The 17,172-nt window shown below is 37.9% G+C and overlaps 1 protein-coding gene across 2 annotated transcripts in view; it reads right to left on the bottom strand.

Annotated features, from left to right (window-relative positions):
* Positions 1 to 17,172, bottom strand: part of TRIM33 (tripartite motif containing 33) — a 144,482-nt gene that overhangs the window by 42,846 nt on the left and 84,464 nt on the right. For both annotated transcript variants that reach the window (XM_019956764.2, XM_019956765.2), the window contains exon 5: positions 360 to 476. In XM_019956764.2, the coding sequence (XP_019812323.2) occupies positions 360 to 476 (117 nt within the window). The remainder of the gene's footprint in view (positions 1 to 359; positions 477 to 17,172) is intronic.

The raw sequence follows: 17,172 nt of genomic DNA, 5'->3' as shown, positions 1-17,172 counted from the left end.
GGAAAATTTGCCCACCGTTCTTCATATTCTCTCCTCTGTCTTCCACAGTCTCTAGTCAAAATTTTAAAATTTAACTCTTTATACAATAATTGCTTTTTCTACACTTAACTAAGCCTTATGAAGACTAGAGTGATATTAACTATATAACAGTCAATGATGTATCCTAAATGAGTATCCAAAATTTTAGTGAATTAAATTTTCTTTAATAAACATCATAATCCAACCTCAAATCATTTACTCCTCAAAAAAAAAAATCTTTTCTATATATGCTTAATATAGAAGGAAAACAAATTTAAACTGGACCCACTGTGTTTAATAATCCTTAATGTGAAATTTTGGTTTTAAGGAACCACACTTACCTATTCTGCACCTGAGTAGCTGCAAAATGAACATAATTCTTCTTCTCAAGAAGCTTAGCCAGTAGATTCTCAATTGCACCTTTCTGGTTTTGAAAAGCTTCTTCCAAAAACTGATACCTTCAAAACAAACAAACAAACAAAAATTACATTTAAAACAGAAAATTTATGACTGTGATTTGGGAATGAAAACTGCTGGATGAGTCAATCTTGAAACCTTAAATGATCAACATTCTAAGAAGGACACACACCCCTTACATCACCAGCAACTTTTAACTATCAATTCCCCTTCACTCTTAACCTGACCCAGTGAATCCACTATAAAACAAACAAAATCACTCAAAACTGCTCAAGTGTTCTTACATTAGAGTTTTGATTCAGGATTGCATTTTTTAAAAATCCAAATACTGGCATGAGTTATATACATTTTAAATCAGAAAATATAATCACATTGCACAAAATACTTTCAAAGGTGGGAAAACTTCCCACAATTTCAAAATCATAAAATCACTGCTACTATTGTAATATATGTGTGTGTTAGTTGCTCAGTCATGTCCAACTCTTTGCAACTCCATGGACTATAGCCCACCAGGCTCCTCTGTCCATGGAATTCATCAGGCAAGAATACTGGAGTGGGTTGCCACTTCCTTCTCCAGGGGATCTTCCCGACCCAGGGATCAAATCCATGTCTCCTGCATCGCAGGCAGATTCTTTACCATCTGAGCCACCAGGAAAATCATACAGAAATATAATATAAAAGATCTGAAGAAGAGAGAAGGGGAAGATCAGCTAGAACTCTAAAGACAGTAGTTCAGATGATCAGGGTACAGTACTAATGGGTATAGCTGAATAAACAAGCTTGAACAATGGTCTCTGACTTTGTCGCAGTGATCAACATTTTTGGTAATTTGAAAGTTTAACTGGAGCCATAACATCCATGATATAACCTAAAAACTGAACGCCTAGCTAAGGCAGAATCAAGAAAAGATTGCCAGAAAAGAGAAGCTCAAGGCACTGAAGAAGTTTTCATTGTCTATGTGGACACAGATCATTAAAGTAAAAGCAGAAATTGAGATGCAGAGGAAGGCTATGAGCACCTAAATGTTTGTACCTTTAGTAAAGGTCTCCATTGTGGTAAATACAGGAGGAAAGGCTATGAAGTTGTTAACAAAAGGAAAGTTTGCTGAGTGGTGGGGTTTAAGATGTAAAGGAAAAATTGAGAGAATTAGAATGCAAAGTTTAGAACAATAGGGTGAGTGCGGTTACACAAAATAGCTGGCAAATGAGGTTTTTATTTTGTGCATTAAAAATTTTTTATTATAGTGAAATATACATAACAGGCATATCATTTTATGATTTTCAAGGAGAAAAATTTTAAAGCAAAAAAAAAGAACCTATCTACAATGTAAAATCTAGCACATGATAACTTGTATGATATATTAACTAAACAGCACAAAAGCATGTGAGTATTTTAATTTAAAAGGCTTTTAAAAGAGGTTCTGTTACAAAGGTGAGCCAGACTATTCCTTCATTGAAGAAACATTAAAGGAACAAGATTTGATTCATTTCCTATACCATTTATTTCTCAAAGGCCAAAATGAAATTTTACTTTGTTTAATCTGTATGGACAAAGCAGGAATATGAGATTTCCACGCTAACCCTTTTGACTTAAGCTTTACATTGTAAAGAAGAAAGATCTTTTGACCCAGAGTTTAAATATGTCAGCAAATAAGAAGGCATTGGGCAGAAAGGTCAACTAGTACCATAACTTACAAAATTTTAATTCATGAAATTTATATCTGTACAATTTTATTTCTTTTCTCAACTCAAAATAATGTTTCAGAATCCTACTTCTAGAAATGTCCTACTGCATTCATATGAACAAGCAGGAAGCAAATACACCATGATACACCTAGGAGACAGTATATTCCCTTTTCTGCCTTCATATAGGTGTTGACATCTACACTGGATGTTAAAGGGTGAGTAAGACCTTTCTAGGTAAACAAACCTGGGAGAAAGGTAAGAGCTTTCACTGGGGTAAACAATCTGAATGTACAAAAGCACACAGTTCTGAAGTCATCTGTAAGTTTCAGGGCTAAGGAAAAGACAAAGCTAGAAAAACAGGGAGGTACCAGGTGTTAAACACAACTGTACATTTTGCTGAAGGTGGACTCAGATAATAAATAACAGTTAACCATCAAGATTGGTAAAACACTGATAATCAGATTTGCTTCCATTCACTTGAATGAATGTCTACTGTATTACTAGAAGAAAAATACTAACGAGCTTGAAAACCAAATGAACAATACAGTAGTTTTGGCTACAAGCTCCTTCTGATTCTCTTAGCTAACAGAATAAACTAACACTGAGTTTTCTTTTTGAACGAATCAATGTTAATAGTTGAAATACTTCAGAAATGAGGGGGAAGAACAACTAATAAATGGATCAAGCACAATTTTTTTAATATGTAATATGCAGTTTCTTAGATTTTAATCTTGCATATGAAGCAGTGATTCTTAACATGGAATTCTTCACCACAGTGACTTATTTTGTGTATTTCAACATGTCTATATAAAAATTACGCACGCAAACTTAGTAATGATGGGCTTACAAGTTAAGACTTTTTCTCCTTTTGGCTAGAATTATAGAAACTCAGTATAACATGTATACTACCAATTATCATGTTTTGAACAGAATCATTATGCTTATACATATATATCAATTTATTGAGAAATAAACTATTATTTAAAGCTATTTGCTAAGTTTTTGAAAAGAGGGCTCTCATAAGTATGGGAAGTGAATAAAGGATTTTTCCGAAGGCTGAGAATCACTTAGCTAAAACTGCAAACTGTAACTTCTGAATGCACATTTAAAGTCTTATCAGACCCTGAGTTGTAAAAGGATGCCACTCTATTTGCCAAGTAATTATTCTTAGTAACTGTCAGAGTGTTTAACAGTTGATAAGATTTTACTCTGGCTACTTCCAGGGAAATATATCATCTTGGTTTGTATGCAAACTGATTGTCTAGGTAAACATCCTTTAAACCTGATATGTAGCAATTCCGATTCAGTTTCTTCCTTAAATCAGTTATCTATAAAATTTCATAAATACAAATTATATAAATTTTCAAGCATAGATTAAAGCACAGATTCAATCCCACAGAACCAATCATCCACTTATAAAAAGTATCCATTTATAGCTAATTTTTTCAGTATACTCACCTATTCTATCCTCAAGATTACTCTGAAAAATAGTCCAAACATAATTTATCTAAGCATTTACCAATCTAGAAATAACAATTAGCTCATTTTGAGAACTTACAATGTTTTCAGGCATTTTGCTAAGTATCTTACATGGATTCTCATTAAATCTTTAGAAAGACTTAATAACTAAGTAATATTACAGTCATCACAGTAACATGATTTGGAAAACTTTCTATGTCTCAGGTCTTCTTCAGAAAAATACAGAATAATCATATCTTACAGGATTAGTCCAAGAATTAAATTGATCAAAAAAATATAAAACACTTAAATAAACATACTATTTTGCTTATTAAAGCACAGTAAAGGCTTAAAGCTGTTTATCACTGATATTTTTAGCAATATTTAAAATGATTTGCATTGTTTAAAATAAAATACCTCAATCCAACAACAACAACAAAAGACCTACAGCATACATAAAGACTTCATAATAGTACTCGGGAGAATTTTAAACTGAGGTTATGTTCCTTACTCAAGGCAATATGCAAAAGGGAGATGATAATGCCATAAGGATTCAACAACAGCTCTATGAAGACCTACAACACCTTCTAGAACTAACACCCAAAAAAGATGTCCTTTTCATTATAGGGGACTGGAATGCAAAAGTAGGAAGTCAAGAGATACCTGTAGTAATAGGCAAATTTGGCCTTGGAGTACAAAATGAAGCAGGGCAAAGGCTAATAGAGTTCTGCCAAGAGAACGCACCACCGGTCATAGCAAATACCCTCTTCCAACAACACAAGAGAAGACTCTACACATGGACATCACCAGATGGTTGACACTGAAATCAGACTGATTATATTCTTTGCAGCCAAAGATGGAAAAGCTCTATACAGTCAGCAAAAACAAGACCGGGAGCTGACTGTGGTTCAGATCATGAACTCCTTATTGCCAAATTCAGACTGAAATTGAAGAAAGTGGAGAAAACCACTAGACCATTCAGGTATGACCTAAATCAAATCCCTTATACTATACCGTCAAAGTGAGAAACAGATTTAAGGGACTAGATCTGATAGAGTGCCTGATGAACTATGGATGGAGGTTCGTGACACTGCACAGGAGACAGGAATCAAGACCATCTCCAAGAAACAGAAGTGAAGAAAAGCTAAATGGCTGTCTGAGGAGGGCTTACAAATAGCTGTGAAAAGAAGAGAAGCAAAAAGCAAAGGAGAAAAGGAAAGATATACCTATTTGAGTGCAGAGTTCCAAAGAATAGCAAGGAGAGATAAGAAAGCCTTCCTCAGCAATCAATGCAAAGAAATAAGAGGAAAACAATAGAATGGGAAATACTAGAGATCTCTTCAAGAAAATCAGAGATACCAAGGGAACATTTCATGCAAAGATGGGCTCAATAAAGAACAGAAATGGTGTGGACCTAACAAAAGCAGAAGATATTAAGAAGTAGCAAAAATACACAGAAGAACTGTACAAAAAAGATCTTCACAACTCAGATAATCATGATGGTGAGATCACTCACCTAGAGCCAGACATCCTGGAATGTGAAGTCAAGTGGGCCTTAGGAAGCATCACTACGAACAAAGCTAGTGGAGGTGATGGAATTCCAGTTGAGCTCTTTCAAATCCTGAAAGATGATGCTGTGAAAGTCCTGCACTCAATATGCAGGCAAATTTGGAAAACTCAGCAGCGGCCACAGGACTGGAAAAGGTCAGTTTTCATTCCAATCCCAAAGAAAGGCAATGCCAAAGAATGCTCCAACTACCGCACAATTGTACTCATCTCTCACGCTAGTAAAGTAATGCTCAAAATTCTCCAAACCAGGCTTCAGCAATATGTGAACCATGAACTTCCAGATGTTCAAGCTGGTTTTAGAAAAGGCAGAGGAACCAGAGATCAAATTGTCAACATCTGCTGGATCATGGAAAAAGCAAGAGAGTTCCAGAAAAACATCTATTTCTGGTTTATTGACTATGCCAAAGCCTTTGACTGTGTGGATCACAATTAACTGTGGAAAATTCTGAAAGAGATGGGAATACCAGACCACCTGACCTGCCTCTTGAGAAACCTGTATGCAGGTCAGGAAGCAACAGTTAGGACTGGACAGGGAACAACAGACTGGTTCCAAATAGGAAAAGGAGTACATCAAGGCTGTAGAGTGTCACCCTGCTTATTTAACTTATATGCAGAGTACATCATGAGAAATGCTGGGCTGGAGGAAGCACATGCTGGAATCAAGATTGCCAGGAGGAATATCAATAACCTCAGATATGCAGATGACATCACCCTTATGGCAGAAAGTGAAGAAGAACTAAAGAACCTCTTGATGAAAGTGAAAGAGGAGAGTGAAAAAGCTGGCTTAAAGCTCAACATTCAGAAAACTAAGATCATGGCATCTGGTCCCATCACTTCATGGGAAATAGATGGGAAAACAGTGGACACAGTGGCTGACTTTATTTTTCTGGGCTCCAAAATCACTGCAGATAGTGATTGGAGCCATGAAATTAAAAGATGCTTGCTCCTTGGAAGGAAAGTTATGACCAATCTAGATAGCATATTAAAGAGCAGAGACATTACTTTGCCAACAAAGGTCCGTCTAGTCAAGGCTATGGTTTTTCCAGTGGTCATGTATGGATGTGAGAGTTGGACTGTGAAGAAGGCTGAGCACCGAAGAATTGATGCTTTTGAACTGTGGTGTTGGAGAAGATTTTTGAGAGTCCCTTGGACTGCAAGGAGATCCAACCAGTCTATCCTAAGGAGATCAGTCCTGGGTGTTCATTGGAAGGACTGATGTTGAAGCTGAAACTCCAATACTTTGGCCACCTCATGCAAAGAGCTGACTCATTGGAAAAGACCCTGATGCTGGGAAAGATTGAGGGCAGGAGGAGAAGGGGATGAAAGAGGATGAGATGGTTGGATGGCATCACCAACTCGATGGACACGGGTTTGGGTGGATTCCAGGAGTTGGTGATGGACAGGGAGGCCTGGCGTGCTGCGGTTCATGGGGTCACAAAAAGTCAGAGACTACTGAGCGACTGAACTGAACAGCTGCAGAGAGCATGCACTCTGAGCACACATGATGAGAACCAAAAGGATAGAAATCTCAAGAAAGCTTGGGGAAGACATTACGATTCTCATTAAATAGAAAAGGAACAGAAGAAAAACTAAGTCACGAAAGGAACACAATGACATCAACTCATGTTTCAGTTACTGAAAACTTCATTAGTAGAACAAGCTGTTACTTTACATTGCTACCTTTCTTCAAATTTCCTAATCTTTTCTTTTGTAACATCCAACCTGCTCTTAATTCCATCTGAAATCAAACAGAAAAAAACTGGAGGAGAGACCAATAGAGGAACAGTGAGTTTTAGGACAACTGTAATAAAATTAATACATGTATGACTGGCATCCCCAAATGGGGAGGGAGAGGGAAGAGGCAATAAATATTGGAAGAAATTGTAACAGTGGAATAAAATTTCCCGAATTTGACAAAAACTATAAAATGTACATAGATCTAAGTAGCTCAACACCCTCCAAGCACAAGAAACATTTTAAAAATTACACAAAGATATACTGTGTTCAATCTGCTTAAAGTTGATAATAAAGAAAAATTTTAAGTACCAAGAGGAGAAAAGATATATTATGTACAGAGGAATAAAGACAGAACAGTATCTAATGAAATAATCATATGGTTTTTATCTTTCAGTTTGGCATATCATACTGATTGATTTGCAAATACTGAAGAATCCTTGCTTCCTAGCATAAAGCCCACTTGATCATAATGTATGATCTTTCTAATATGTTGGATTCTTTTTGCTAGAGTTTTGTTGAGGATTTTTGCATCTATATTCATCAGTGATACTGGACTGTTGTTTTTTTTGTGTGTGGCATCTTTGTGGTTTTGGTGTCAGGGTGATCATAGCCTTGTAGAATGAGTTTGGGAGTTTTTCTTCCTCTGCATTTTTCTGGAAGAGTTTGAGTAGGATAGGTGTTAGCTCTTATCTGAATTTTTGGAAGAATTCACCTGTGAAGCTACCTGGTTCTGGGCTTTTGTTTGTTGGAAGATTTTTTATTATAGTTTTGCATGTGTAAAGAATGAAACTAGAACAGTTTCTAACACCATACACAAAAATAAACTTCAAATGGATTAAAGACCTAAATGTAAGACCAGAAACTATAAAACTTTTAGAGGAAAACAAAGGCAGAACACTCTGCAACATAAATCACAGCAAGATCCTCTATGACCCACCTCTCAGAGTAATGGAAATAAAAACAAAAATAAACAAACGGGACCCAATTAAACTTAAAAGCTTTTGCAAAATGAAGGAAACTATAAGCAAACTGAAAAGATAGCCCTCAAAATGGGAGAAAATAATAGCAAATGAATTAACTGACAAAGAGTTGATCTCCAAAATATACAAACAGTTCATGCAGCTCAATACCAGAAAAATGAATGACCCAATCAAAAAGTGGGCAAAAGACTTAGACATTTCTCCAAAGAGGACATACAGATGGCTAATAAACACATGAGAAGATGCCCAACTTCACTATTAGAGAAATGCAAATCAAAACCACAACGAGGTATAATCTCACACCAGTCAGAATGGCCATCATCAAAAAGTCTACAAACAAGAAATGCTGGAGAGGGTGTGGAGCAAAGGCGACCCTCTTACACTGCTAGTGGGAATGAAAACTGGTACAGTCACTATGGAGAACAGTTTGGAGATTCCTTAAAAAACTGAGAAAAGGACTGTCATGAGACCCAGCAACCCCACTGCTGTGCATACACCCTCCACCAAGGAAACCAGAATTGGAAAAGACACATGTACCCCAATGTTCACTGCAGCACTATTTATAATAGGGAGAACATGAAAGCAACCTAGATGTCCATCAGCAAATGAATGTATAAGGAAGTAGTGGTACTTATACACAATGGAATATTACTCCGCTATAAAGGAATGTATTTGAGTCAGTTTCAAGGAGGTGGGATGAACCTGGAGCCTATTACACAGAGTGAAGTAAGTCAGAAAGAGAAAGATAAATACTGTATATCAACATATACATGAATTTAGAAAGACAGTACCAACGATCTTACATGCAGTGCAGCAAAGGCGACAGATGTAAAGAGCAGACTTTAAGACTCAAGAGGGGAAGGTGAATGTGGGATGATTTGAGAGAACAGCACTGAAACATATACATTACCATATTTAAAATAGATGACCAGCACAAGTTCAATGAATGAAGCAGGGCACCCAAAGCGGGTACTCTGGGACAACCAGAGCAATAGGGTAGTGAGGGAGGTGGGTTCAGGATGGGAGGAACACATGTATACCTGTAGCCAATTCATGCTGATGTATGGCAAAAACCATCCCAATATTGTAATGAAATACAATTAAAATAAATTAACTTTTTTAAAAAGGACAACAGACTTCTCACTAGAAACAATTCAAGCCATAACAGAGTAGAGCTACATCTTAAAGTAGTGAAAGAAAACTGTCAACTTAGAATTAGAGATATAGCAGAAACAGCTTTCAAATATGAAAGTGAAACTTTTGGGAATGATAAAAATACGTTCACTATTCTGACTGTGATGATGGTTTCACAAGTGTGTTACCTTTGCCACCAATAGTCATTTGCTCCTCTACCACCTCTACAGGACTAAAGGAAAGTTACTATAATGCTGTGGAAGAGAGATGAATCCTTAGAAGTAGTAGTCACAAAGTACACTATACGAATTTTTAGACCAAGTACACATCATCTGATGGTCTAAAACAATTTCATTTTGGGTATTTAATAGCCTCAACCTGGTAGTGCTTAAATGAACTGGCAAAAGGAAATTCAAACCTTTACTGAAGAAAGCATCGTAATTCTAGACAAAGTATTTGCATAAATAATTTTAAAGGAAAATGAGTTCATAGTTTTAAAACAGATATATATACATATATATATACACATACATACATATATATATATATATATATATAATGGCATATTTGAATTAAGCAAGCCCATTCACTACGACAAGGCTGTGATAGATGATGCTGTTAAAGCGCTGCACACAATACATTAGTAAATTTGGAAAGCTCAGCAGTGGCCACAGGACTGGAAAAGGTCAGTTTTCATTCCTCCTTCCAAAGAAGGGCAGTGCCAAAGAACGCTCAAACTACCATACAACTGCACTCATTTTACACACTAGTAAGGTTATGCCAAAAATCCTTAAACCTAGGCTTCAGCAGTATGTGAACTGAGAACTTCCAAATGTACAAGCTGGCTTTCGAAGAGGCAGATGAACCAGAGATCAAACTGCCAACATTTGTTGGATCAGAGAAAACAAGGAATTCCAGAAAACCTTCTACTTCTGCTTCACTGACTATGTGAAAGAAAGCCTTTGTGCGGATCATAGCAACTGTGAAAAATTCTTAAAGACGTGAGAATATCAGACCATCTTACCTGTCTCTTGAGAAACCTGTATGTGGAGTCAAAAAGCAACCATTAGAACCTCACATGGAACAACTGACTGGTTCAAAACGAGGAAAGGAGTACAAGACTGTATATTGTCACCCTGTTTATTTAACTTACATGCAGAGTACATCATGCAAAATGCCAGGCTGGATGAAGCTCAAGCTTCAATCAAGACTGCTGGGAGAAATATCAACAATCTCACACACAGGGATGGTAACATTCTAATGGTAGAAAGTGAAGAGGAACTAAAGAGCCTCTTGATGAGGGTGAAAGAGGACAGTGAAAAAGCTGGCTTAAAACTCAAACTCAACTTCAAAAACCTAAGATCATGGCATCCGGTATTATCACTTCATGGCAAATAGAAGAGGAAAAAGTGGAAGTGGTGATAGATCTTATTTTCTCGGACTCCAAAATTATTATTATTTTTTATACTAGCCAAAATTAGAAACAACCCAAATTACTATCAAAAAAAGAATGAATTAACTATAGCCAAGAGGTTTCCAAACTTCCTTGGCTGATGATGCCATTTGGCATCTCAGCAGTTTTTTTTTTTTTTTTCTTTTCCACAGAACTAAAGTACCTAATATTTCCATTTATCAAGTAGCTAAGTAAAAGACAAGAATCCAGATTTTATTTCATTTCCATTTTAGTCATTCTCTAAACTGCACTTTTAAATACTTTTCTGTGTATGTCTATACACACACTCATATATAAGTCACAAGATATACATATGAAATCACAAAATATATATATGTAATATATGTCATAGTGACTTATATATGTCATTAATAGGACTTCAAAGTATCCAGTCAGTGAATTCTTCTATTTGCCAGAAGCATTCAAAGGCTAAAAATACAACAGTAAACAAGACAAAACAGGGTCCTATTCTTCCTTTCCTTATATTCTAATTAATGAGAAAACAATTTAAATAGTGATGTGACAGAGAGGACATGGACGGTTAAAAACTATAGACTGGATATACAGAAAAAGATTCTTTTAGAGTGACATTTATGCTAAGATCTCAAAGCTAAGTACCAGCCATACAGAAATCAGAGATCAACTATAAATGGTGACAGGCAGGCTTACACTGCTGCAAAGGAAAAATGATCAACCATTTTCAACCAATACAGATTTCACTTTACAGAATTTTAGCAACATACATCTCAACCAATCTGTCCCTTTCCCAAATGGTACCTGATGACTCTGAAGAATGTTTCTTTCTCAAATCTTCTGAAATTCCTCTATTTCAAGCTAACTCTCAGCCATGCCCACTTCTAGTCATAGCAAACATTCTGCAAGGTAACTGACTCATTGAGCCTATGAGTTCCTCAGACAGTTGGATAGATTCACAAACTACGATACTAAAATTAACAAGGCTTTTTCAGCAAAACCAAAATAAACGAACTATTTTTGGAGATTATCATGAACTACTACTGAACCATTACTCTATCCTGAGCCTCGTAAAGATGGTGAGGCTCCCAAAACATCAACGACCATCTCTGTTTTTGTATATTATATGCATAATCATCACCCAGCCTGGTACTTGGTACATGGTGAGTACTCAAATACCTACTGAACAAATGAGCTGAATGAACATTGAACAGTAAACAAGCTGCTTTTCTGACAATAAATGCACTTCAGGAAAACAATTTGTCTGATTGGAAAATCTGATTTGTTGCCATACCCCTTCCTGAGAAGACTGATGGTAGATACGAATTTGTATGTCATTTCTACCAGCTATCTGGATCACAAATTTTTGCACAAATCATTTAATTGTAGATATTCTACAATCCATACATATAGATACATGGATTATTTGAGGTGGGGGATGTCAGGGTGAAACAGAGGAATGGGCAGGAATCTAGATTTAGGACAGAAGATCTTATTCTAAATAGGAAACAGGCAAAAGGGAACATAAAAGAAAGTATGGTTCAAGACCCACCCCCCCCCCCGCCACTTCAAGATGAGGGCCCCCAAGCTTATGTTTCAGATCTTTTTGCCTGGTACAGAACATTTTTGCTAAAGATGGTTTGGCTATTTTTCTCAATATAAAAAGAAGTTTGTAAACAATTAAGCCCCAAAAGAACATGGAGAAGACCACACACATTTACACAAACTAGGCCACCAAGCAATCGCCAGATCAGTGACTTGTGAAGTCCTACACAGCACAGACAAATACCATAACTAGAAAAGTGACAGTGCAGTCACTCAGTTGTGTCTGACTCTTTGCAACCCATGGACCACAGCCTACCAGGCTCCTCCATCCATAGGATTTTTCAGGCAAGAGTACTGGAGTGGGTTGCCATTTCCTTCTCCAGGGGGGATCTGTCTGACCCAGGGAATGAACCCGGGTCTCCCACATTGCGGGCAAACACTTTACATCTGAGCCACCAGGGAATCCCATGAAGTCCTACAAAGTGCAGACAAATACAGTAACTAGAAGGGGGCAGCAACTGAGGGAGACTAGAACCCAGGATCAGATGTGTACTACTGCATTTGCCCTGTTACAACACAGTGAGGCAGATTGCGGTGATCTCACAGCATGTAAAAGTAACCCCTTTTTCTTCTTTAACTCCATGACACTAATCACTGCTACAGCAGGATAGGACACTGGCTCTGGGAACTACGAAGAAGCCACCAATGATGGTCTCTCGAAGTCAAGGGGCAAACGCCCAGAAATGTTAAAATTAAGGATCTTGTCCTTGCTTCATATATCCATCCCTGGGCAGCTCAAGGTGGGTACAGAGGCATTGTTCCTAACACCTACCCTTATCCACTCATATTTTTTTACAAAAACACATACATATATACACCCTGCTGTGCACAGTAGACCTAGCCCAATCAAGCAAAGGATGGATCTGGTATGTAAATCGAGTCCCATGCCCTGGGATTAGAGGTTTGTAACAGGAAACTTTGATCACACATAGAGATTCGTCCTATCTTGGCTTCCCCTCTCTGCATCTTTTACCTGGCCCAAGCCTCTTCTAACCTCTCTGCACCACCTTTTTTGCTTCAGACTAATTTCCAACCTTTTAGTAGAAGGCAACCAAGTCACGGGGGCAACCCAGTTAAAACCTAGCCTCCCATGAAACACTGAAGATGAATGGGTTTTAAGAGGACACCATTAGAAAAGCCAGCTCTAACATGCAAATATAAGGTAGTTCAATAGGCTATATAGACCCCAAATAGTTTTTCTTTCTGGTGATACAGCAACAAAAAGTATTCAAACTGTGCAGACCCAGAGCTCCTGCCAACTTATGCTTGAGATTGCTCATATACCTGAGAACACAGTGCAGGAATAAGGACCTCTGATTAAAATTCACAAAAATACAAAACCTGAATATTTATATTATGAAAAAGAAAGTTAAAATGCACAAGGTAAGTCATTTGCACACAGCCAGTGTGGTTGGCATCCTAGAGAAAGTGGGACCCAAGGAACAGTCACCCAAGGGAGCAAATAAATAAAACTGTCTTTGCCCCAAAAGGGGTGCGAGTGAGCTTAGAAGCAGCAGGTCTGCAGCTGTTCCCTCAACCACCCCTTTCGCCTATCTTCACAACCCACTGCTTGGCACAGTTTTCAGCACCCTTCCCAACATGGGATTATAAGGAGACAAGATGTGGAAGACCCTGCCTTCCCTTGAGATACCCCCTCCCTAAGAATGTAGTAGCTTGTGCTTTGTGTCCATCAATCTGGTCTCATACTTAATCTGTACATTCTGGCATTGGAAATTTTATTTCATACCCTTCTTTAAGAGTAAAACAACTTCCCTCTCCAGGCTACTTTCAAAAACTGGAGATTCTGGAAGTGGAGGCTCAGATAAAGCATGCAGGGAGGGTTATCCCTAAAGCCCTCCTGTGCATCTGGATGGAGCATAACTGGAGTTCCTTTGCGTCATCCCTTCCCCCAATCAGGAGGGAAGGTGGGTGACGCTATGGATCCTGGTCTGAGATACACGTCTTACCCACTGTGCTCCTGCTTTCCCGACTTTGACAACTGATGCCTGCTTCTCAAAATTTCCAAAACATCCATCCTTGCTTTTTTTTTTTAAAGCCTAATTCCAAGGAAAGCTATTTCTTTAGGAAAACATTTTTGAGAAATTTCACTTATACAGTTCCAGTCAAGGGACCATCACTATATACTCTTTTGTTACTCTTTAACAAAAATGTCTGACATTAGATTCTAAGCAACTACTCTCTGTTAAACCATACTGATCCTCAAAAACAATCCATAAACACCATTCTCTCACTATACAGAAAACTGTAATCAGGGATAAAAAATATTAAGGTGGAGCAAAGATGACTTCCACTCTTAAACTATCACAGAATAACTAGTACCAGAATAGCCCTGCAACCAAAGATTATTAAGCAAGTCAGAAATATACAACTATATTCAGTCACTAGACTGTAAGCAGAAAAATCTTGTAATTCTTTAGAGAATATTAGAGAATATCACTCTGTCTGAAGACAATTACATGATAACAGCACAGAGGGCTGGAAACTAAGCAGAACACAGAAGTCTCTCTGAGCTGAGGATGCAGAAATCAGGATTTGGGACTCCATGAGCCAGTGAAATTCATGGAGTAGGGCACTGGAATGGAAGGAGCTGTGTAGGGTGAGATTGGGGAGTGGGGGGTCAAAGAGAAGAAAAAATGAATTCCTCACAAATCCTTAACCAAACTCTGGGCAGTAATACACAGGATGAGATTATGCAGGGATTAACAAAGAGCAGCTGTTATAAAGTTGACACTGTAAAGAGAGAAACTCTTTAGGAGTTTCTAGGAGATAGAAGCAGTTCTAGGAGATAGAATTCCAGCTGAGCCAGCAGAAGAAGAGATTTTGTTTATTTCCCCAGGCATCCATCTGAGAAACCAGAAAGGCTACACATTAAAAGAAACAAAGAACTATACTTGGAACTGATGCTTTTGAAGAATTGATGCGTTTAAACTGTGGTGTTGGAGAAGACTCTTGAGAGTCCCTTGGACTGCAAAGAGATCCAACCAGTTAATTCTAAGGAAATCAGTCTGGGATAGTCACTGGAACGACTGATGCTGAAGCTCCAATACTCTGGCCACCTGATGTGAAGAACTGACTCATTGGAAAAGACCCTGATGCTGGGAAAGACTGAAGGCAGGAGGAGGAGACAACAGAGGATGAGATGGTTGGATGGCATCACCGACACAACGGACACGAGTTTGAGCAAGCTCTGGGAGGTGGTGATGGGACAGGGAAGCCTGGCGTGTTGCAGTCCATGAGGTCACAAAGAGTCAGACATGACTGAGTGACTAACCTGAATTACTACTTGGAATAAATTCTACCATAGGCCTATTCTGTCCTAACGAAGTCTAAAATCAAGTCTTTACAAGATCTTCCAAAAAACAGAGTTCAGAAGCTGAGAGGCTTGGGAAATACCTTGGATTTCCATAGATCCTTACAAAGAGTAAAACCAAGCTTACACAACAAGATCAAGGTGATCAGCCAATAATTCAACTGCTTGCTAGAACAATTAACACTCTACAGAAGAAGATAAAAGAAACGAGAATTTCTATATCATCCATAACATCCAAATCACAATTAGAAATCACTAGGTATTCGAAGAAATAGGAAAGTATGACTCAAAGTAAAGAAAAACCTATTCAATACAAACTGTCACCAAGATAATCCAACTGCTGTATTAAGCAACTACTTCGAATAGGCTACTGTATATTTACTCAAAATTTAAATGAAGTCTCAGCAAAGAAATAGAAACTATTTTTTAAAAGCTAAAATTCTAGAAAAGTACAATAACTGAAATAATTCACTGGATGTGTCTGGCAGCAAATGGGAGATGACTGAAGAAAAGGGTGAGCGAAAATGAACACAAATGAGAAGTTTTAACAACTGAATAAGTGAGAAAACAGACTGAAGGAAAATGAACAAAGCCTCAGGGATCTGTGTAACAAAATCAAGTGTCTAACAAATGTATGACTGGACTCCCAGAAGACAGTAGAATGTGGAGAGAGAAAAATCTTTTTAATGGCCAACTTTCCAAAACTGATGAAAACCATCAACTTACAGGTGTAAGTTCAGTGAACCACACACAGGATAAACAAAATACAAACATAAAAACAACATGGTTCAAATGGTAAAAACCAAAGAAAATCTTGAATGCAGCCAGAGAGCTGCCGAACAACATTCAGTCAAGAATAGTATGAATGATATAATTAAAAACAAAGAAGGCCAGAATACAAAGTAATGACTTTAATTACTTTAAATGTGGAAAGAAGAAACTGGCAGTCCAAAATTTTATAAATAGTGGAAACACATTTCCAAACATCTATTCCAAAGAAACTGACAATATTCATTGCCAGCAGACCTGCAAAACAAGAAATGCTGAAGAACAGCTTTCAGGGCAAAGGAACATAAGAGATGTAGAGAAACAGTAACAGTAATAAATGGGTTAATATGAAGACTGGGCTTACAACTAGAGAGCCCTTGTGTTCCAAGTACTGAGCCCACAGTAGTTGTAGAGTCCCTGTGCCACAACTGGAGAGAAGCTCAGTTGTAACTAGACATTTGTAGTTTAGAACAACATGATCTACCTTTTATAAAACCTGTAATATGTTAAGACTGGGCTTCCCTGGTGGCTCAGTGGTAAAAAATCCGCCTGCCAATGCAGGAGATGCAGGTTCAATCCCTGGGTCAGGAAGATCCCCTGGAGAAGGAAATGGCAATCCACTCCAGTCTTCTTGCCAGGAAAATCCCATGGACAGAGTCGCAAGAGAGTAAGACACGACTTAGCAACTAAATAGCAATACCTTAAAAAGCCAAAAGTGGATATAAAATAAATTACCAAAAAGTTTAACTTAAAAGATGGCAGGAAAGAAACAAAATAATAAAGCACAAGAGGGGCTTTCCTGGTGGGTCAGTGAAAAAGAATTCACCTATTAGTGCAGGAGATATGGATTCCATCCCTGATCCTCAAAGATCCCATATGCTGCGGAGCAACTAAATCCATGTGCCACAACTACTGAAGCCCGTGCTCCAAAACAAGAGAAGCCACTGCAATGAGAAGCTGGCGCACCACAACTAGAGAAGCGCCTCCAACACCCCGCCCCGCCACAACTAGAGAAAGCCCATGTAGCAACAAAGACCCAGCACA

The sequence above is a fragment of the Bos indicus genome, chromosome 3, assembly GCF_029378745.1.
Source record: "Bos indicus isolate NIAB-ARS_2022 breed Sahiwal x Tharparkar chromosome 3, NIAB-ARS_B.indTharparkar_mat_pri_1.0, whole genome shotgun sequence".
NCBI classification, from domain to species: domain Eukaryota; kingdom Metazoa; phylum Chordata; class Mammalia; order Artiodactyla; family Bovidae; genus Bos; species Bos indicus.
The sequence above is the reverse complement of the archived record's forward strand: the minus strand, read 5'-3'. Positions and strand labels throughout refer to the sequence as shown.